This window comes from Phascolarctos cinereus, unplaced genomic scaffold (genome assembly GCF_003287225.1).
Source record: "Phascolarctos cinereus isolate Bilbo 61053 unplaced genomic scaffold, phaCin_HiC Scaffold_2;HRSCAF=192, whole genome shotgun sequence".
Taxonomy (NCBI): Eukaryota; Metazoa; Chordata; class Mammalia; order Diprotodontia; family Phascolarctidae; genus Phascolarctos; species Phascolarctos cinereus.
Window position 1 is genome coordinate 22,131,113 of NW_027555625.1, and position 22,291 is coordinate 22,153,403.

At 45.0% G+C, this 22,291-nt stretch overlaps 1 protein-coding gene across 1 annotated transcript in view; it reads right to left on the reverse strand.

Annotated features, from left to right (window-relative positions):
* Positions 1–406: 406 nt before the first annotated feature.
* The window catches only part of EMX1 (empty spiracles homeobox 1), a 41,270-nt gene continuing 19,385 nt past the window's right edge, over positions 407–22,291 (reverse strand). Inside the window, 1 exon segment of the mRNA XM_021001099.2 lies at positions 407–2,080. Coding sequence (XP_020856758.2) covers positions 1,913–2,080 — 168 coding nt within the window. The 3' untranslated portion in view covers positions 407–1,912.

Sequence of the window (22,291 nt, forward strand, 5' to 3'; positions counted from 1 at the left end):
GACCATGGAAAATGGAATCTATCTTTCAGATATTAAAATCGGGTGTTATACCAAATGTTTACCACAAGCCAGAGCAAGATGACAATCTCAAGGAGACCCCAATCAAAGGATTTTGTCCAAAGAAAAGACAGACTGGACCTGGGAATTCTGTCTAGGAATGTCTCCTGTTCACAAGACTTGGAATTCTCCAGATTCCGAAGGGAAGAAGACAGGTACCTATAATACAGTCACAAAAAGGTTTTGTTTCCAAGGATTGTTTTTAGCCTGTTGGCCTAATAGTGGCCACTTTCCTAAAATTGCCAACAAAACAAAATTCTGGCATTTGAACTAAAAGAGCTTTGCCCTAAAAGCAAACAAACAAATAAATAAAATTATGTTAAAAACATAAAAGAGCCGTGCACTAAAAATGAATAAATAAGTGAAATAATGTTTGGAAAAATAAAAGAGCTGTGCAGAGCCCATTCTCCTCATGAGGAAGCTCAAGCATTATGGCCACAGGTTTTAACCACTCAGCTGAAGCCAGATGCAGAAAGCAGAGATAAGTTCAGCAGCCACAAATCCTGTGATTACCTGGCAGGCCACTACCATACATCCAGCAAAACAATGTCCAGTGGACCCGTGTTCAGCAGATACTCCACACCTAGAAGAGACTCATCCAGAGCGTATCCAGCAAAGACTTACATGTTCAGTAGAGTAACACCCTGGGAAGTGGCATCTAACTGAAAGTAGGTGTCCAGCAGAGACCAGTGGGGAAATCATACCATCATCATACCGTCATGAGAAGACATTAGGTAGCCCTGAAACATCTGAGGCATGAGTTGTCTCTGATTATACATGTTCCCTTTACATCTGCCCTCTCATTCATGCACCATGGCCACACAGGGGTCCACTTTTCTCACTGATGACATGTGTATTTGTGAGAGTGCCTCAGGTTTATGGGAGAAGAATTCTAGCATTACTTTTTATTAAATGCCTTTGTGTTGAACTAATCACATCTGGCTGATAATTAAAAGTAGACACCTTGATAGGGGCTCATGGGCTACGGTTTTCATGGACATAGACCCACAGAGAAACTTGAACCTGGGGTGACCATCTCTAGGGGATTCTTCCTGTGAGTTGAAGGTGGCCCCAGATGCTACACAGACCATTTCTACTACTAGCTAGGTTGGTAAGAGGAAGGAACACTTTCCTGCTTCCCCATCCACACTTACAACCACCTCTGATCCACTCTCCCAGAATGCTCTTTCCAGGCACCTCTCCAGAGTGCACAGTCCACACTGCTGTGGATTGGAGCCAGGTTTCAGGGTCACTCAGACAAAGGTAGTTTTTTTTGTTTTTTGTTTTATTACCCACAGGGAAGGGAGACACAGTAGGATATCACTAAGGCCTATAGCTGGGGTCGTGGTAGGAAAGTGGGGACTGGGGATCAGAGGGGCCTTTGGACAAGAAATAAATTAAAATAAAAACTCGTTCAAAGGAAGGAGGTAAGAAGAGAAAAGGCAAAGGGAGCAGAGAAGGCTCAGCTAGGGGATCAGGGCTGGGAGTCCCGGGGTGAGGCTGACAGGCTCACTGAGCCAGAGTTGATGCCACAGGTCGCTCGACCCAGCCCAGCCTGAGGAGTTTGGAAGAGACAGACCCTGGAGGAAGGCTTCCCTTGCTTTGCCTTTCCCCTCCAGTCAGCTGCCCCAAGGCTCTGAGTCCCTTGGGGGTCCCCCAGTAGGAGCTGCCCACTTCCTGCTGCCCAGCCCAGGGACGAAGGGAGGCCGACGACTGGGCCTGGGCGTGGTGGGGGAGCTCAGGAGGTATGGCGGTTGGTTACCATTGGGTCTCACTGGAGTCCATTTCTGACGTCCCCTTGGCCGCCTGGCTCCCTTCATTGGTTTCTCAGCTGCCCCCCCTCCCCAGGCCTGCCTTAGTCATTGGATGTGACATCGATGTCCTCGCCGCTGGCCTGCTTGGTGGCGATGCGCCATCTGTTGATGTGGTGGGACCCCTTCTTCTTCTGGTCTGACTCAGGGCCCTCTTCCTCCAGCTTCTGGCGTTTGTACTTTGTCCGCCGGTTCTGAAACCACACCTTTACCTGCGGGGGGAGAGGGAGGCACATGTCAGATAGACTGGGGCCCTGCATCGCTCATCCTCCCACTCGTCTATTCCACAGACAAAGGCTTTAGGCACTTACTGGTCTGCGCCCAGACACACCAAGCTCAGAAAAGCTGCAGAAAAGATGGCTGCCTTCACAGGGCTTGCTCTCTTACAGAGCTAAGCACCTTTATTATTGTCATGACATGTCAGAGCTGAGAGGGGTCTTAGAACAGGGAATGTCAGGGCTGGGAGGGGCCTCAGAACTGGGAATGTCAGAGCTGGGAAGGACCTTAGAACAGGGAATGTCAGGGCTGGGAGGGGCTTTAGAACAGGGAATGTCAGAGCTTGGAGGGGCCTGAGAACAGGGAATGTCAGGGCTGGGAGGGGCCTCAGAACTGGGAATGTCAGAGCTGGGAAGGACCTTAGAACAGGGAATGTCAGAGCTGGGAGGGGCTTTAGAACAGTGAATGTCAGAGCTGGGAGGGGACTCAGAACTGGGAATGTCAGAGCTGGGAAGGGTCTTAGAACAGGGGATATCAGAACTGGGAGGGGTTTTAGAGTAGGAAATGTCAGAGCTTGAAAAGGCCTTAGGACAGGGAATCTCAGAACTAGGAGAAACCCTAGAATATGAACTGTTAAGAGACGGTAATCAGGGCTCATGGAAGTCACCACTTTTGGGGCTAGAGAAGAAATCAGTGAACAGGTGGGTACATTTCTGCAGTGCAGCCTACAGCCTCAATATGAGCTAGAAATGTAGCACAGCAGCAAAATGAGCTAATGAAATCTTAATAAAAAACATACTTTTCAGAACAGGGTGTGTGTGTGTGTGTGTGTGTGTGTGTGTGTGTGTGTGTGTGTGTTGAGCAGGAAGTGGTATTCCTACTATTCTCTGCCCTGGTCAGACCACACTGGGCAGACTGAGCTCAGTTCTGGGGTCCATATTATGAGATGGCAGAGCTACTATCGGAGCACTGGGACATACCTGCCTCTGGAGGGTTGTTATATGGAAGAAGGAGTAGCTGTCTTCTGCTTGGCCCCAAAGAATAGAACCAGGAGCAATGAGGCAGACACTCCAAGGAGTCAGATTTCTCCTCCAAAGCATTAAGAAAAGGTCTTAGACATATAGTGGGTGTTTACTTAAATAGGTTGACAGGTTAATTCTTGAAGGATTCAACTCAAAACTCACCTCCTCCAGAAAGTCTGAGCTCCCCTCTCACATCTCTGACTGCCTGCTGGATGGCACCACTAGCTGCCCTGAAGGCATCTCCCATGTCTGAACTAGAATGCTTGATCTGGTCACTTTCCCTTTAACCCTTCCTTCTCCAGACTTCCCTAGTTCTGTCCTTCTGGTTAGCCAGGCTCACAACATTCTTTGATCAAGCCTCTTCGCTCACCTGCCTGGCTCCATCCGATCGATGGTCACAGTCTGCTGATCCTAATGTCCCCATATGTCTCATGTCCATCCCCTTCCCTACCCCCATCCAGCCACTACCCTAGACCAGATCCTCCCCATCAGGACAATTGAAACAACCTCCCATCTGGACTCCTGCTTTCCAGCCTCCCCACTCCAAACCGTCCTCCACCCAGCTGCAGGGGCTGACCATGCCACTACCCCCACAATAATTTATAGTGGCTGTTAGGATAAATACAAATTCCATAGCAGGGTACTTAAAGCCCTTCACAGCTGGGCTCTGCTGCTAGTCCAGACTTATCTCGCTTTATTCCACATATCTAACCTTCACATTCCATTGCAGACAAATTGGTCCCCTTGCTATTCTCTGGACTTGGCATTCATTTCATCTCCAGCCTCCAAGCCTTTGCTGATATCCATGCCCGGAGCACACTCCAAGCTTGCCTCCTCCTCCTCTCATCCTTAGTTATTGGGAGCCTTTCTTGAGGCCTTGCTTCTTCATTTTCTCTCCTTTCCTCTCAAATGATCTTGTGTAGGGCCCTCCCTAGAATGGAAGCTCCCCTGAGGGCAGGCTCTCTGTATTTTATCTTCATATCCCCAGTGTCCAGCACACAGTAGACACTTAATAAATGCTGATGAATTAACATCACCTGGCTATAAATGAATGTTTATAGACAGTTTGTATTGGACTGTCATGGAAGCCAAGGGCTCTGTGTTCTAGTCATGACTCTGATGCATATTCACTGTGTACTTGGAAAACAATTACTTGCTTTTCCCGGATCTCACTTCCCTCTTGTGTAAAATGGGAGAATACAGACAGCGTGACACGGCACGCGGATGAGGAGGCAGGATGAACAGGGTTCAAGTCCTGCCTCAGACGCTTACTCCTCTTGTCTCTCTGAGTCTCAGTTTCCTCTTCTGTAAAAATGGACTCGATGGCCTCTAAAATCCTACCTGGGTCCCATGACATGATGATCTGAAAGGCCATTCGATGATTCCATCCCCCAGCAGCTGGAAGAGGGGCACACCTGGGGGGTCTTATAGGAGGGGAGCTGGGAGCGGGGCACTTTGGAAGAATATCTGAACTAACAGCCCACTTAAAAGCCACTTTAGCCCTGCCACTGGGGGAGCCTCCAGACCCCTGCCACCCCCACCCCACTCAGCAGTGAGCACATGCAGGAGGCAAAAACGAAACCTCAACATGGGGAAAGGCTCAGCACAAGCCAGTGTGTTACACAGCAGTGTGAGGGGTGCCGCTGCCACTACCCCAGGCCAGCCAAGCCCAGCAGGAGAATCCCAGAAGAGGGGAATGAGGAGGGTATCACCCTGAGGAAAAGAGAGGCTCTGTGCCCCAGGGACCTCAAACCCTGAACACTCGAGACCTCAGTCCAGTGGCCTGAACTGGACACTAGGGCCAGTGGCCTGACCTCCTTGACCTTGACCTCAGCCTAGTGAACCAAACCCCCGGATGCTCAGCCCAGGGTCCTGACATCTTGGACCTTGGCCCAGTGGTGTGGCCTCCTCTGAACAGTCTAGCTGGCTTGTAGCTGCTGGGGAGCCTCAATCTGGCTTTGAATTTAGCACCATTATAATGCTCAACAAACCTTCCAAATGACAAACTGATCTCCCTGAAGTATGAACCCAACCTTGCTATTTCCCTACTCTAGAACGTTCAGTGGGTCCCTATTGCCTCTAGGACCAATTCCTTTTCTGTAAGAGCCCGAGCAGGTGAGCTCTGGGCTCAAGATCAGGAAAAGGGAAGGCACAGATGTGTGGGGCTTTGAGCACAGCTCCGTGGAAAGGACACTGACCTGCCTGCCTCTGACACACTACCTGAGCATCTTTGAACAATTTACTGGGACTCAGTTTCTCTAACTGTAAAATGAGTGCCTTGGGCTAGATATGACTTCTAAGATCCTTCCAGCTCTAGATCTGGGCTCCAAGTATTGATCCAAGAGTCCTGGGTTCTAGCCTCAGGTCTGCTGTTAAACTCTCCAGCTCTGCCTCCTTGTCTATAAAATAGGGATAATAATGCCTAGCTTGCCTTTTTTGGAGTCTTTGGGAAAGAACACTGTCCCAAGAGCCAAGAGAGTTAAATTCTGGTTGGATTTGTCAAAACTCTGCCGTACAAAGTGTTTATTTTGTATGCATCTGACATTGGACTTGGAGTCAGGAAGAGCCTGGGTTCAAATCCTGCTTCAGACACTTGCTAACTGTGTGCTCTTAAGCAAGTCACTTAACTTCCGTCTGTCTCAGTTTCCTCAACTACAAAATGGTTATAATAATTACAGTCCTAGGAATTGGTAATTGAAGGAACGTCTGCCAGTTGGGGAATGGCTAAACAAGCTGTGGGATATGATTGTAATGGAATATTATTGTGCTGGAAGAAATGACAAGCAGGACGATCTCAGAAAAACCTAGACAGACTTACATGAACTGATGCATAGAGAAGTGAACAGAACCAGAATGTTGTACACAGTAATAGCAATATTGTTCAATGAAGAACTATTCTCACCAATACAATAGTTCAAGACAATCCCAAAGGACTAATGATGAAGCATACTACCTGCCTCCAGAGAAAGAACTGATATTGACTGAATACAGACTGAAGTGTGCTATTTTTTCATTTTCTTCCTTTCATTTTTTTCTTTTATTTGAGTCTTCTTGTACAAAATGACTAATATGGAAATGTTTTACATAATTGCACATGTATAACCTATATCTTACTGCTTACCATCTCAGGGAGGAAGGAGGGAGGGAGGGATAGAATTTGGAGCTCAAAACTTTAAATAAAAATGTTTAAAAACTGGGAAAGAGAGAGAGAGAGAGAGAGAGAGAGAGAGAGAGAGAGAGAGAGAGAGAGAGAGAGAGAGAGAGAGAGAGAGAATGAGTGACCTAAGAGATGCTAAGCCTCCTTCCCACCTTACCTAATTGAATGAATCAATACAAGCTGAAAGAGACCTTAGAAATCACTTTGTCTTCTCCCGTCCCTATTTTTCAAAAGAGGAAACTGACGCACAGGAGATATGACTTCTCCAAGATCATACAGGGAGGAAGGGGCAGGACCAGGATTAAAATCTAGGCCCTCTCACTTCCAGTCCTGAGCTCTTTCCATTCCCCCAGCTCAGTGCCTCAGTGTCTCCCCAGGGCATTAGCCCAGCTAGCCCTGAAGGCGCTTCTGCCCCGGCCTGTGGATGCTGCCCGGGTCCAGCTCTGGCTCTGGCTGTTACGGCAAGGTGGGTGGATGATCTCACCCTTCCTGGCGGGCACTGAGGTGGGTGAGTCAGGGCTCTGTGACTGCAGCATTGGGGGTGGGGTGGGAGAGAGGAGGTGCCAGTTCCTGGGAGCTGCTGCCATCCATCACAGCCGCCCAGGGAGGGCCATGTGGCACAGAGGAAGCTGCTGGTTCCCAGGCTCTGGCAGCCCTGGCAGGGGGGAGATGGATCAGCAGGAGCACAGTCGGGGGAGGGGGCACCCGAAGTTGTTCCCAGCCCCTGCTCTCAGGCTACCCCAGCCCCTTCTGTCACCTCCATCACTAGGAGGCTGGGATGTAACATTCTTCTTCTGGGGAGGGAGCTCTGGTGTGAATCATAAGATATGAAGGCCATGCAGTTCTCCCCTTCTCATTTTACAGAGTTGGAAACTGAGGCCTTCTCCAGGTTACACACCTCTTCCCTTCCCTCCTCTGGGCCTCAGTTTCCTCCTCTATGAAATGAGGGAGTGGAACTAGATGACCTCAGGTCCCTTCCAGCTCCAAATCCATGATCTTCTCTCAAGTATTTAGAAAACAACATCAGACTTCATCATTAACAAATTTTGTAAGAGCACTGAAAATAATATTAGTAACCACTGACTCATATGCCAACACTTGAACTCAGACTCTCTGACTCCAAACACTGCTCTTTCCAATGCGTCACCTTGGAACAATGCTGACCCCAAATCAGTGAAACATTAATGGTGGAATTTCAGGCACAGGACTAGCAGAATGGGGAAGAGATATCTCTGAGTTGGTGGAAGGGAGAATGTAAGTTCTTCTCTTGCTAGTTTCCCCCCAATTAACTTATATTTCTCTTCCATGTGTTCCATATATAATAATGTTTGCATGTCTCCTTCAAATAAGTACAAGCTCCCTGAGGGCAGGCTATCTGTGCACTTTTTTTTCTGTCTCTCCAGTGCCCAGAATGGGACCTGATAGATTGTAGGTGCTTAATAAATGCTCGTTTATTGATACTCCGGAGGTTATTTGGTGGGCTTAGGCGACTCTCCTGACGTGCAGGATGTAGGACACATAGCTGTTCCTCCCCCTTAGTGGGGACCACAATGCTGACCACCAGATGTAACAAGACTATTGCTGTCTCACCCCAATACCCCAAAAGCTTACCCTAAGAGAGGCCTCAGCAACAAAGAGTCTTAGCTTTGGAAGGAAGGAGATGGGTGCCTCGATGGATAGGCCAATGAGACCAGAGGCAGAACGACCTGAGCTCAAATTCAGTCTCAGACACTTACTAGTTGGATGACCCTGGGCAAGTCACTTAGTCTCTGTTTGCCTCAGTTTTCTCATCTATAAAATGGAGATAATAATAGCACCTACCTCCCAGGATCGTGAGGACTAAATACTTGCAAAGCTCTTTGCACACTTTACAATAATACATAAATGCTGGCAAATATTCTTATTCTTAATCTCCTCCAAGGAAATGTAGCCCTAGTTCCCCCTACTCAGCTTTCGCTCAGCCAAGATGTTTCATGTTGGTTGCTGAGCTCAGGACAGTGACAGAATCAAGGTGGAAACTGAGGCTGGAACCACAGTGAGAAGGACCAGCAGTTTGGAGACACTGTGACCGCCTGGGTTACCAGGATGCCATTCTGGGAGAGCTAGGTCTGAGCACCAGAGTCCCAGCACCAGGACTGATGTGTCAAGCATCCTTCCTAAAGAGAAAGGAGTGATCCAGCTGACCTCTGACAGCCTCCTCCAAGTTCAGGAGTTTGGGAGCTCCCTAATCCTGAAGAGGACTACAGCTTCCTGGAGCTGGGCTGGCCCAGACCCCCCTTCCAAAGCTGGGCTGGCCACCACCTCCTCCGAGCCTTGTCCCTCCTTTCAGAACTGCCCCCTCTTCCTGACAGAGAACAGCTCCCCTTACCCATCCCACCCTGAACCGTCAGCAGTGTCAGAGAAGTATCGACCAATTCAAGTTCATATCAGCTACCTTAGACCCTCCCTGCCCCCCAGGGAAGCCTCCCAAACCTATTCCCATCTCAGTTTTCAAGTTCCCCTTACGTATTGTCTTCCCTCACCAGAATGTAAGGTCCTTAGGGGCAGAGACTCTTTTTTTCTTATTTTAGTATTTCCAGTGCTTAGCACAGTGTCTGGCATGTAGTAAGTATTTAATAATTGTTTCATTTGTCTATCCATCCACCCATCTATCTGTCTATCTGTCTGTCTATCCATTCCATCGATCCATCCACCCATTTTCTATCCATCTATATATGTCATCTGTCCATCTATCTATCCATTTCTGTCTGCCTATCTATTGTCTATCCTCTGTCCATCCATCTATCTATTTATCCATCCATAAATCCAACATCTATTTATTGATCCCTCTATCCATCCACCCAACTATCTGTTTATCTATCTCTCCATCATCTATTTATCTATCTCTGCCCTTAACTGTGTCCTTAGATAACCCACCTCACCTCTCTCAGTCTCAGTTTCCTCACTTGTAATATAAGGATAGAATTCCCACATACATCCTAGGGGTGTTTATCACATGAACACAGAAAGATCTCAACCTGAAAAAGTCCTACCCCCTAATTTTGCAGAGGAGGAAACTGAGGCCCAGAGCTTAAGTGACTTGCCCAAGGTCACATAGGCAGTAAGGGACAGAAGGAATTGTGAGGCTCAATTGAGCTTCTGGGTGTGAAATAGCCTTGAGAACATCAAAAATGCTTCACCCATGGGAGGCAGGATTTTTTTAATACAGATATATAGAGGGCAAGTGACTTTCCCAAGGTCAAATAGCACTTGGGTGGCAAAGACAAAACAATGGAATGTATGCCTTTATAGCTCAGCGTATCCAGGTATTACAGAGAAGAAAAGAAATGACTTTTGGATTATTTGGTATTTCCTATTATCCAATCCCTGCTTTCTCTTCCTTCAGACACTGGTTTCAATCACCTTTCATACTTTGAGTCTTTAATCTATATATGTATATGAGCTATCTCTAATATATATATTAATATATAATAAAATATATATGCTATATGTAAGTATATGAGCTTTAATCTATGTATGTAAGAGGAAACTGAATATTTCTCTCTCCCATCAGTATGTGAATTGCTTAAAGGCAGAGATTTTCCTTGTATCCTTAGAGCTCAGTACAGTGCCTGGCACATAGTAAGGACTTAACTGACACTTGTTGACTAACTGGCTGGCTGACTGAATCCAGTCCCCTGCCTTTAGGCCTGAGCCTTCCAGAATGGAGGGTCAGTCCTTCTGCCCTTTGAGAATCTCTCAGGATGGAGAACCCAAGCCAGGGTTAAGACTGTCCTAATATCCAAGGTTTTCCTTTTGTCCAACTGCAATCCCTCCTACTTTAATTTAAGCCTGTTTCCTTCTGTTTAGAAAGTAATCATTCAGTGTCTCCATCCTCACACACTTTCCCCACTTTACCCCCAGTTTGCTCTCTCCTTCAGTCTTTCCTCAAGTGGCTCCCTATTTTGTCAGAGGGATGACATAATGTGATTCTCTGCAATGGGAGCCCTGATTGCCCATCCCTAACTCTACCCTCACCCTATCTTTACTCCCATTCTTAACTTTATACTCAGCCCAACCAGGAGCCCATCTCTCTTCTCAGTTCCAACTCCATGGCTCTCTACACCCACACTCCCAATCTCTGAGTAGTGAACCTTCTTCCTCCTATTGTGCCCAGACCCAGACCCCACCCCATGCTACCTTCCAGTCACCTCCATGCTTAAGTATCAGAACCTTCCCATCCCTCCCCACTTTCAACTTAGCTTGGAGAAAAGTAGTCAACTCAACACTTTCCATTCTTGGAAAGTCCATCTCGATCAATTGTCCTGTGACTCTGATCCCCATTCCCTCTGACTTCCTTGTCCAAAACAAACTTTCCTAAGCATCACTCCCTTGTATACCCTGTCCACCTGAATGTGAACTTCTCGAGGGCAGGCTGTCTTATCTGTATGTATCAGACGTTTAGTATAGCATCTGACATATAGTAAATGCTCCGTGAATGTTTTTCTTTCATTCATCCATCTCCATCTCTAAACTATATGCTTAGTCCCATAATGAAACTCACTCTAAACTCTGCTCTTCATATCCACCCCATCTCTACCACTATTCACAATCACTCCCACCCCAAAACTATCCCCACTCTCTTCCCCTTTCCCAGCATGATCTCTCAGCTCACTCCTGCCCCCAACTGACTCTGATTGCTAATCTCATCCTGATGTGGTGACTCTGGGTTCTCAAAGGCTCATTAATGGATCTCAAGTTCAGATGAGTGCTACCCAGCTGAATAAGTAACAAGGATGGGCCTGCCAATACACCAGATGTCACTGCACATCTTGGAGGTTATCCCCATTTTTCAAAAAAGTAGCATGAAGCTCTGAGAGGGGAAGCAACCTTGGGGTTACCCAGTTGGGCAGAGCACAAACTGGAGCCCATGTCTCTAAGCTCTTTTCATTAATTTAGACATTGACAGGGAGCCCCCAGACCTCCTTTCATCTTTGCCGTTCCTGTCTCTCCTTCTACCCTCATTTCACCAAATCCCCTGAGATGGTTCTTCCCCCCATATCCACCCCTGTCTTGGCACCAACTCCCTTTTCATCTTCCGCCCCTCTCCCTCCTGCCCTTCATTCCTACCTCCCACTCCCGTCCCTGGGCTTGCTCCCACGCTGCCCTGATAAAAGCCGGAACTACCTCCCCCGACCATCTGAAAAGCCATCCCTCCCCTAGCCCTGCCCTACCCACAGCAATACACATACGGTCCCACCATCCCACTTCTCCCATTCCAACCCTAAGCCCTGGGGGAAAGAGCCACTGCCTGGACAGTAAAGAGCTTGTCTCCCTTAATGACATAGCAGAAAAGGAAGCTAGATTTGGATGCAGGAAACCTGGGTTTAAATTACAGACTGTATTTAGTGCCTGCGTGACTTTGGACAAGTCATTGAAGCTCTCTGGGCCTCAGTTTCCTCCTCTGTAGAATGAGGGGATTAGACTAAACCATCTCTAAGGTCCCTTCCAATTCTGAATCCTATGAGATAGAGGATAGAGACTGGATTTGTGATTTCACTAGGCTAAGGGTGAGGAAATTCCTTCTACCAAGGCAGGTCAGCACCTTCTCTGCTACTTCCCCAAAAGATTATTTGTCCAAGTGACACAGTCAGTATATGTCAAGATAGGACCTGAACCCAGGTGTTTCTCTACTTATTACACAACAAAACTTTGCTTATGAGCATCTAATTATGGCTACAGGTTCACCCCTAACAGCCTCATACTGACCTGTTGTCCTGAGCAGTGATTGACACTAACCTTGATAATAGAATAGACCCTAATCTCATCACAGGATGACCCCCTAACCTTGAACGCAGAATGCCCCCCAATCATGTCCGCCATCTCACAAACAAGTCCTGGTCACAAGGCAGAGGTGGAAATTAGAGGGGGGTAGGGAGCTGGGGACCTGGATGGTAACTGCTGAGGATGGCTACCTCAGCACAGCCCCTCTCCTCTTCTAGGGGTATAGCTCAGAGCCCCCATCCCAGGGCATTGTCTTCATACACTAAGGGTGGCAAAGACATGGAAAGGTTTTGGTCAGGAAGACGATGTGAAGAAAGCTGGCATCCTACGGAGGATTGTGGGCCATTGGCCTAACTTTATGGTTCTGTCGCTGTCCAGCATTTAGGTTCTGCCACTTGCCCCAGTGGGAAAAGGTACTTGATATCGAGTCAAAAGACCTGGGTTCAAATCTTCATTTTGACACTTACTGTCTGGGTGACCTTGAGTAAATCACTGGACCTCAGTTTCCTCATTTATAAAATTAAGGGGTTGGATAAATTATAGCATCATAGATTTAGAAATGGGCAGGGCCAGGGAGGTCATCAAGTCCATTTTCCCTCCTCTCTTTTACCAAAGAGGAAAATGAGGCCAAGGAGAGTTTAGGTGACTTAATTGAGGGTTTACATAGCTTATAAATGTCTGAGTCAAAATTAACCCCCCCCAGAAGTCCTGGGTTCAAATCATGCTTATAACACATATTAACTATGACACCCTGAGCAAATCATTTAGCCTCTCTGCTCAAGGCAGAGAAGGTGCTGACATGGACCAGTAGAGAGTGCTTCCCCACCCCCTGTAGCAGTGGAACCACAATCCCACTTCCCATTACTATCTTTTCCAGTGCCAAGTTCCACACTCTACCCTCTTAGACCCTGCCCACCTTTAAAATAGCAATCCTATACCCATGCTAGGGATCTCTCAATTATGTGCTGAGCTATCTCTGAATGATGTCTGCTTTTGGAGGTGGAAGGCAGAATTGTGTATACACTATTTTTAATAATTTTTTTATTGAAAGCTGTTAGTGAGTAATTAACAGCGTTATCAAAAACGGCATTGTCAGGTAACTGCTGAAAAAAGTGTTTCTATTAAAGAAACATATGGATGCCTATAAAAATAATGATAATTTTATTGATATTTTCTATTTCTCACATGCCATTATATTCCATGTATCCCTCCTCTTCCCCCTCCCAAAGAGCCACCCTATGTGAACAACTAGCATTTTTTGGAGAAAATAAAGGGAGAAAAGTCAGCACAGAGTTCTGTATATCCTAAAATACTGGATAATATGATAACCCACAAGACATTTCTATTGCATTTGAAAGGAAGCCTGTGAATGCTTGGATTTCTTTTTCCTTTTCAAAGGCATCGCATCCCTTATTCAGAGAGAGAGAGAGAGAGAGAGAGAGAGAGAGAGAGAGAGAGAGAGAGAGAGAGAGAGAGAGAGAGAGAGAGGAGGTCAGGAAAACCCGGAATGAAATCCCCAACAATCAAATGAGATGTTGGTAAACAGTTTTGAAAACCTTAAAGTATTAGAGAAATATGAGGTTTTCTTGTTATGCTGACATTACTATAAGTCTAAACTCCTTAAGATCACACCTGCTATAGGTCCAAGGAAGGGGGAGGATCCCAGAAGCATCAAGGGGCAGGGACCATAAGAGGGAGCCATCCTGAGACCAGTCACAAAGAGGGCAATCAGAGCATCCTAGAGTTAGAGCCAGAGAACTCAGAGACCATGTAGGCACAGCCCTGCATTTTACAGATGGGGAAACTAAGGCCCATGGTGATAAATGACATGCATAAGATCACACAGAACTTGGATGGAGGCCTTCCTGCTAGAGGGCCCATAGAAAAAGGAGACTCATTCATTTGGTGCTATTAGCCTCTTTGGTCATTCTATAAAAATAAGAATGATATCCTTCTGTCAGCAACTATTCCAGAGCAGAGTGACCATTCGATCTGATGGCTCCCTGGGCTCAGTGACCCCAGCTCTGAGTCTAAGTTACATTCATTGACTCAATCAACCAGCATTTATTAACCTCCTACTATGTGCCAGTTACTGTGTTAGGTACTAGGGATTCAAAGCCAAAAATAAAACAATCCTGCCCCCAAAGGACTTCCAGACAAATTGGCATCCCCAGACTTCAGGCAGGATTTATTGGGTCCTTGGGGACACAGTGGCAGAATGGATCACAGGGTCGGGGTTCTACAGCTGGAAGGAATCTTAGAGGCAATCTATTCCAACCACTTCATTTTACAAATTAGGAACTAAGGCACATAAAGCTTAAGAGACTTAGACATTAAGTGTCAGAGACATGATTTGAATTCAGGTCTTCCAGGTCTTCATGCCTAGAATTCTGTTATACCACACTGTGACTCACTTCACCATTGGGACATAACAAGGGTTCTGGGTCCCTCCTCAGCAAGTCCTTCCTTCTTTTCCACCAAAGTGAACCTTTTCCATCATCTTCAAGACCTAGATCAAACCTCATTGTCCCCAACCATCCCATCCACACTGATGAGTCCCTACTCTGAATTCTTATAGCTTTGTATGGCTTATAGCACACAAGCCAGCCCTAGATCATATCTTATGATCATTAAATGCCAGAACTGAGAGGGGTCTTAGAACATAGAATGTTAGAGAGGGGTGAGGCCTTAGAACAGAGAATCTCAGAGTTGGGTGGGACCTTAGAACTTAGGATATCTGAGATGGGAAAAGCTTTAGAACAGAGAATTTCAGAGCTGGGAGGGATCATAAACACAGAACGTCAGAGCTAAGGGATATTAGAACAATAAAAGTCAGAGCTAATGTGGGAGAATCTTAGAGCATGGAACTGAAACTTTGGAACCTAGAATGTTAAAGCTAGGAGGGACCTTAGAATAGAGAGGGGACTTAGAGATGATCTAAAGCCTTCTTTTTATGGAGAAGAAAGCTGAGACCCATGGAGGGAAGTGATTTGCATGAGGTCACACAGCTAGTGAGTGGTGAAGGTCCCCAACCTCCTACTTCCTTTCTCTTGGTTCTCTGCCATGTTGCCTTGCCTACCTCCTTCATTGCTTCCTAAAGGTGTCCTGGCTCTCCAAAAAGACTGTGGGCTCCCTGAGAACAGGGACTCTGTTCCCTTTCCTCCTATAGCAGTCGAGCACACAGTGGGGTTCAGTAAAAAGACTTGGGATTCATTGAGGTAGTCTTTGTTTCATGATTCCTAAGGCCTCCTTGGAGGTGGTGCCATGGGATAGCTTCCCTGATGAGGAGACAGGCAGAGGGACTGTGGGGAGGATGAAGAGCTGAGAACTAAGGGCACTTCCTTCCTATCTCACCCTTTTCAGAACCAGTCAGCATTAGCCCTTCAATTTTCCAACCCAACAGAAGACAGATGCAACTTTTATTTCTCCCTTCCCTGGCTTCTGAATTCCCCCAATTTCTCTTAGTTCCATCAAGGTTTACACTGAGGAGAAGAGGAAGAGAAGGTGGCAGATATGAGAGAGACACCAGCCAAGGAAAGCCACTCGAGATCTTACGGAAAGAGTCTGAAGGACTGAAAGTCATGTGTCCTGGGCTAGATGGATTCCTCTCTCTGAGCCTAAGATAACAGGCTTGGGTCTCTAAGGTTCCTTCCAGTTTTGACATTCAATAGTTCTTCCCATGTTGGGAAGAATCTGGAGAAGGAAGATTGTTGGACCAGCTTTGCCAAGGAAACAGGAAGGCAACAAGCCAGGTACTGTGCTAAGAGCTACGCAGGCATCATCTCATTTGATCCTAAGCCTGAATTCATAAGCCCCCAAGAATCTGACCTAGACTTCCTTGTTCACCTGAGTCCCCACAATTTCCCCTCCTGTGCTCTATGTTCCACTCAAAATGGGTCCCTCACCTCCATCCAAATTCAACCCGCAATTCCCCACCTCCTCACTTAGAGTCACAAGCTTCCCTATGCCATCTCTCCCTTTCTACCCATTAATACCGTCGCCCTCTAGGGGCAGGTAGGTGGTGCAGTGGATAGAGCACCAGCCCTGAAGTCAGGAGGACCTGAGTTCAAATCTGGCCTCAGACCAAACACTTGACATTTACCAGCTGTGTGACCCTGGGCAATCGCCTAAAAACAAACAAGAAAAAAAAGAAAAAAACCCCAAAAATCCCTGATGCATTAAAGTTAACTATATATGGGGCAGCTAGGTGGCACAGTGGATAGAGCACCGGCCCTGGATTCAGGAGGACCTGAGTTCAAATCTGAACCCCGACACATAACATTTACTAGCTATGTGACCCTGGGCAAGTCACTTAACCCCATTGCCTAGCCAAAAAAAAAAAATACAGTAGCCCTCCAGAGTCCAGTTCAAATGCTGCCTCCTCCGCGGACCTTTCCCCGATGCTAGAAATGATTTCTCCTTGCATAATCACTGAATACTTCCCAGTCTGTACTCAGTCTCAGCTCCTCCAGGAAGTCCTCCCTGGACCAGGGAGGCCAGCGCTCTATCTGCTATGCCACCTAAGTGTCCCCCAGTTCTTAGCGTGACCTTATCACTGTGCCCCAGAAGATACAAGAAAGGGAGGGTTCAGGTAGATTCAGTCAGGCCTTCTACCCCATTCCAGACCCCCAGGAGCCCACCAAGCTCTGGACATGTGTGCGTGGAGAAGAGAGAGGAGACCTGAACACAATTGTAGTGACACATTTCCAGAGCATTGTAACCCTTAAAAAAGGCTTTCCCCATAACACTCCTGTGGTATAGGAAGTGTGAATATTATTGTTCCCATTTTACAGATTGAGAAACTGATAGTCCAAAAGGCCATGTGACCTCTGACCTTTCAGCTAGCACCCATCAGGGCAAAGAGTCAAGGTCAGCTCTCTTAAGTCTTAGCCTTGGGCTGTTTTCATGAAGGGAAAAACAAGGGAAAGTGACAGTATAATGGAAGGAACACTCCTGACCTGGGTTCAAATCCTGCTTCTGTCACTGAGTAGCTCTCTGTGACTTGGGGAAAGCTTCTCACTTTTCTAGGCCTTGGATTTATCTATAAAAATGAGGGATTGAAGGACTAGTTGAGCTGGGGTGCTGGGATTTTGGCCCCACTCTGTCAGAGACATGCCAGACACAGGGTTGGATGGCTGGGAGAAAAATGAGAGAGAAGTAGATTATCCGGGTAATATAGGATTGATTTCTATACAGTGTAAGGAGATGACATATGATTATTATAGACAGATACAAATGGATGAGAGGCAGGGTAGCAGAGTGGGGAGACTTCTAGCCTCTGAGTCACAACAACCTGGGTTCAAGTCCTATCTCTGACTCACACTGGTTGTGTGACCCTGGGCTAGTCAACTCCTCTCATTGCTCCCAGATAACTGGTAGTTCCTTATAACCAATGAAATCACAAGTAAGGCCCAATAAATATAGGGGATATGTCAGTTTTGCTGTTCTTTAGTCAGTTAATCAAATCTGACTCTTCTGACCCCATTTGGGATTTTCTTGGCAGAGATACTGGAGTAGTTCACCATTTCCTTCTCCAGCTCATTTTACAAATGAAGAAACTGAGGCAAACAGGGTTAAGTCACTTGTCCAGGGTCACACAGCTAGTAAGTATCTGAGGTTAGATTTGAACTCAGGTCCTCCTGACTCCAGGGCTGGTGTTCTCTCTAACTGTGCCCCTTAGCTGCCGGATGATGGCAGCATGATATAACAGAGAGTAAGCTAGGTCAGGAAGATCCAAGTTAAAATCCTGCTTTTGACACAGACCAGCTGACCCACAATGACTCATCATCCTCTCAGCTACTCCATCTCCGACGCGGTGTCTTTTCCGTGACTGTCCCCCATGACACTCTCTCCTTCCCCATCTCCATTGCCTCTTTCAAATCCCAGCTAAAACCTACAGGAAGCCTCTTCTGACCCCATTTAATTCTAGAGTCTCCCTTCTGTTGATTATTTCTGATTTATTCTGCCTGTAGTGTGTTTGCACTTGGCTGTTTGCATGTGAGACTTTGAGTTCCTTCAGCCTCTCTTTGTATCACAATGCCTGGCACTTAGTAGGTGCTTAGTAAATGCTTACTGGCTAAGATTCTTAGGTATAAAGCAGGGCTCTGGAAAGACTTACATGAACTGATCCATAGTGAAGTGAACAGAACCAGAAAAATGCTGTGCACAGTAACAGCAGCATTGTTCACTGAAGAACTTAGCTATTCTCAGCAACACAACCCTCCAAGACAATCCCAAAGGACTAATGATGAAGCATACTATCCGCCCCCAGAGAAAGAAATGATGTTGTTTGAATACAGACAGAAGAATGCTATTTTTCACTTTCTTTCTTTTTGTTCGAGTCTTCTTGTACAAAATGACTAATATGGAAATGTTTTACATGATTACACATGTATAAGCTATATCTGATGGCTTACCATCTCAGGGAGAGGGGAGGGGAGGGAGGGCAGGAAGGATAGAACTTGCAACTCAAACCTTTAAGTAAAAATGTTTTTTAAAAAAGCAGGTGCTGATCTGCACAGGAAGAGAGAATTTCCTCACTGGGAATTTCCTGCATTGATAAAATCACAAAAAAATAAACAATAAAACTGCACAATAAAGAAATGGTAGAGACAAATGGTCAATTGATAGAGCAAAATAGATGAAGAACAGGATGGACAGAAAAGAGATCACTAGAGAGAGGCAGTGCTGTGGGGAGGAGTCAGGAGCTCGCCATCGCCTAAGTCAGGAGACCCAGGACAAAGTCGCCTCAGTTTCCTCCTCTGTAACATGGGGATGGTAGCGCTGACAGCACCATCTCCTGACATGAGTTGTTGTGTAGAAATGGGTTTGCCAACCCTACAGTCCTGAAGAAATGGGAGTCATTCTTAGGGATGGAGAGTCAGATAAACAGGCAGGTGACTGATAAATAAGTGACTGCTAGAAAAAGATGACAGATGAAAATGACTGTGACTCAGGAAAGATGCAGAGATAGAGACACACATAGATAGATGACCAGTAAATTGCTAACAAATAAGGATGGCTGATACCTTATGATTTAGCTCAATTCAATATTCTGTCCAATGATTGTGATTTCCCAGATGGACTCCCCCCCTCTCACTGAGCCAGATAATAGTAGTAGTAATAATAATAATAATAATAATAATAATAATAATAATAATAGCACCTACTATGTGCCAGGCAAAATGCTAAGTGCTTTACCAATAATATCTCATTTGATTCTCACAAAATCCCTGAGAGGTAGATGTTATTGTTATCCCCATTTTACAGAGAGGAAACTGAGGCAGATAGAAGTTAAGTGACTTCCCTAAGGTCACATAGGTAGTAAATGTCTGCTAAGATGTAATTTATTTCTATGTATAGGATCTATATATTTTTATATACAGGATTTTGTTGTTTGATTGTTTCTATTGTGCCTGACTCTTCATGACTCCATTGGGGGTTTTCTTGGCAAAGATGATGAGGTCGTTTTCCATTTCCTTCTCCAGCTCATTTTACAGATGAAGAAACTGAGGTAAACTGGGAAATGACTTGCCCAGGGTCACACAGTTAGTAAGTATCTGAGGCCAGATTTGAATTCAGGAAGATGAGTTTTTCTGGGGTGTGTGTATGTGTATGCACACACAAACAACACACACACATATGGGGGTATGTATGTCTATATGTATGTATGTGTATATATATATATATATATAAAATAGGATATCCTATAGGATAAATGAAGTTAACTGAATGAAGAAAGAAGAGATGGATGGAGGAATGAAAAAGCATTTAGTCAGCCCTCACTCTGTACCACTATACTAAGCCTGGAGAGACGAACACAAAAGTGAAGCAGTCTCCACACATGAGGAGCCTTTGATGGAGTAATCTCTGTAGATAATAAATAGTGGTAAAGATCACCGGGAAGGGGAATGAAATATACACAGGGGATCACAAAAGTCTTCAAAGCAGTTTTAAGCTAGTAATATTTTAAATTATCTAGTGTTTTATAAGCCTTAAAGCATTATGTAAATGTCAACTCTTCTTCCGGATAGATAATGAATGTTCAGTCTGATGACAAAGATAACAGCTTATCAGTGGATAACAATAACAAATATTTGTAAATGATTACTACGTGTATGCCACCAGGTTCTGGGGACACAACAGCAAAAAATGAAACAGTCCCTACGTTCAAGGACCTTTCATTTGACAGCAGTGGACAGAAAGAGATGTTAGATGCCCATGTAAACAGATAAGAGAATTATCTAAAGAATCTTAAGAATTTCAGATCTGGAAAATATTTTAGACCTCTAATCCTTGTGTAGGTAACAATATGTCACATTGCTAGAGTGTTATAAGGTGCTGTAGGTATTATTATCTTCATTTCAAAGATGATGAAACTGAGTCTCAGGGAAATTAACTGACTTGCCCAGGGTCACCCAGTGATCTGAGGCAGGATTTGAACCTAGGTGTCCTGAGGCCAGGTCCAGTGTCCTATCCACTGCAATACCCTACCATGTGAAGAAAAGGGTCACAGTGTGTGTGTATGTATTTTTTCATATATATATGTGGACCATGTGCATATTTAAATTGATAGGTGCATCCTGTGACCTATATATGCATATAGAGTATACATTTATACCAGTGAAATCATAAGTCCGATTGCCACTCCTTTTCCTATCCCTAACTGTATTATTTTAAATGCATAATGAAAATGTAAATTGATAGCTAGATTACAGATAATATAGATTATAGACTGATAGTCAACAAACGTTTATTAAGCACCTACAATGTGCCAAGCACTGTGTTAACTGCTGGTCCCCACAGAATAGCAAAAGGCGCTCTCCAAAGGTAAAAAGACATGATTGACAGATTCAGTGGCTGAAAAGATAAATGATGGGCACTTGGAAACCACAGACTGTATTGGATGTCGATTTCAAAAAGAGCTAGAAAAACACACATAGAAATTGCTGTGACAGCCAAAGATAAGAAGTAGATACGGATGAATCATGACTTCATGGACTAGAAGGAATTAGAAGTTGAGAGAAGAGGAGACTGAAGCCCAGAGGAATCTATCTGAATTGCCATGAAGTGGGGGAAGCTGCTCCATATTCAGACCATATATTATAAAAATCACCAATTTTGTAAGGCTTAAGAACTCTGATCAATAAAAGATCAGGAATGAAAGCAGATCACAACAGAGAGATGATGGCTATGCAGAATGAGAGATGCATTTTTTTATTTGCCCCAATGTGGGAGTGTTTATGTTTGACTGTGCTTATGTGATACAGGGGTTCTACATCTCTTTTGTTTCTTCTTTCTTTCTTTTCAGTGCAGGGGGCAGGGAGAAGTGGGGAATAGAGAAAATGCTTGATAATGGAACAAAATAAAATAAAAAATCTTAAAAGAGTCTATTTAGTTCTTCACATGTGAAAGGTAGATAGCTAAATCTAACTGCTAGGTACTTGGAGAGAGAAATACAATTTTTTTTTAGATGAAAGATTCAATCTGAGTCATTACATAGGTCAAGCTAAACATAGATAGGGCTGGCAGATAGATACAGATGAATGATTGATGAAAGTAGAGGCATAGATATAAATTTTCAGTGTGAGCATTTCCATATCAGAAATCAGCAAACTATGAACAGGGCTTGATTTACTGTTTTGATGATTATCTAAGTTTAAGAAAGTGATGGAGAAAATGTCAATAATGCAAATTAAACTTAAAACTGTGCTGGGCAAACATTTTCCCCCAGAGAGTCAATTGGTTAAACGTTTGTCACATACCCCTGCACAGCTCTATCTCTATATAAGTAGAGCTATGAAGAGAGGATTAAGAGCTAAGGATGGATGGTCACCAGAAAATGATACATGACTTGAGAGATAGATAAACAGCTATCGTTGCACATAGCTAATAATTACAAAACTAGGCAAGACAAATAAACAAATATAGGTTAACAGTTATAGATATGACAGACAGCTACAGATAATAAAGAACTGAGAAGTGAAGATGGTAGGTAGATACCAATGATGGATCTTAACAAGTAAAAGGAAAGCTGGTTTGTCTTAAGTGGGGGAAGGGGAAGGAGGAGAGTCCATTAAGAACACTTTCAGTGAGCTTAAAAGCAGTGAGTTTTTAAAAGTGCTGCTAATAATAAAACTTAAAGGTAGATATATGAATAAAGGAATAGATAAGTGAGGATGGTAGATAGATATCAGTGAGGGGGGACAGAGGGGAGAGCATATCACTGAATTTTGGAGGTAGGATCCTTGGGCTTTGATGTTGGC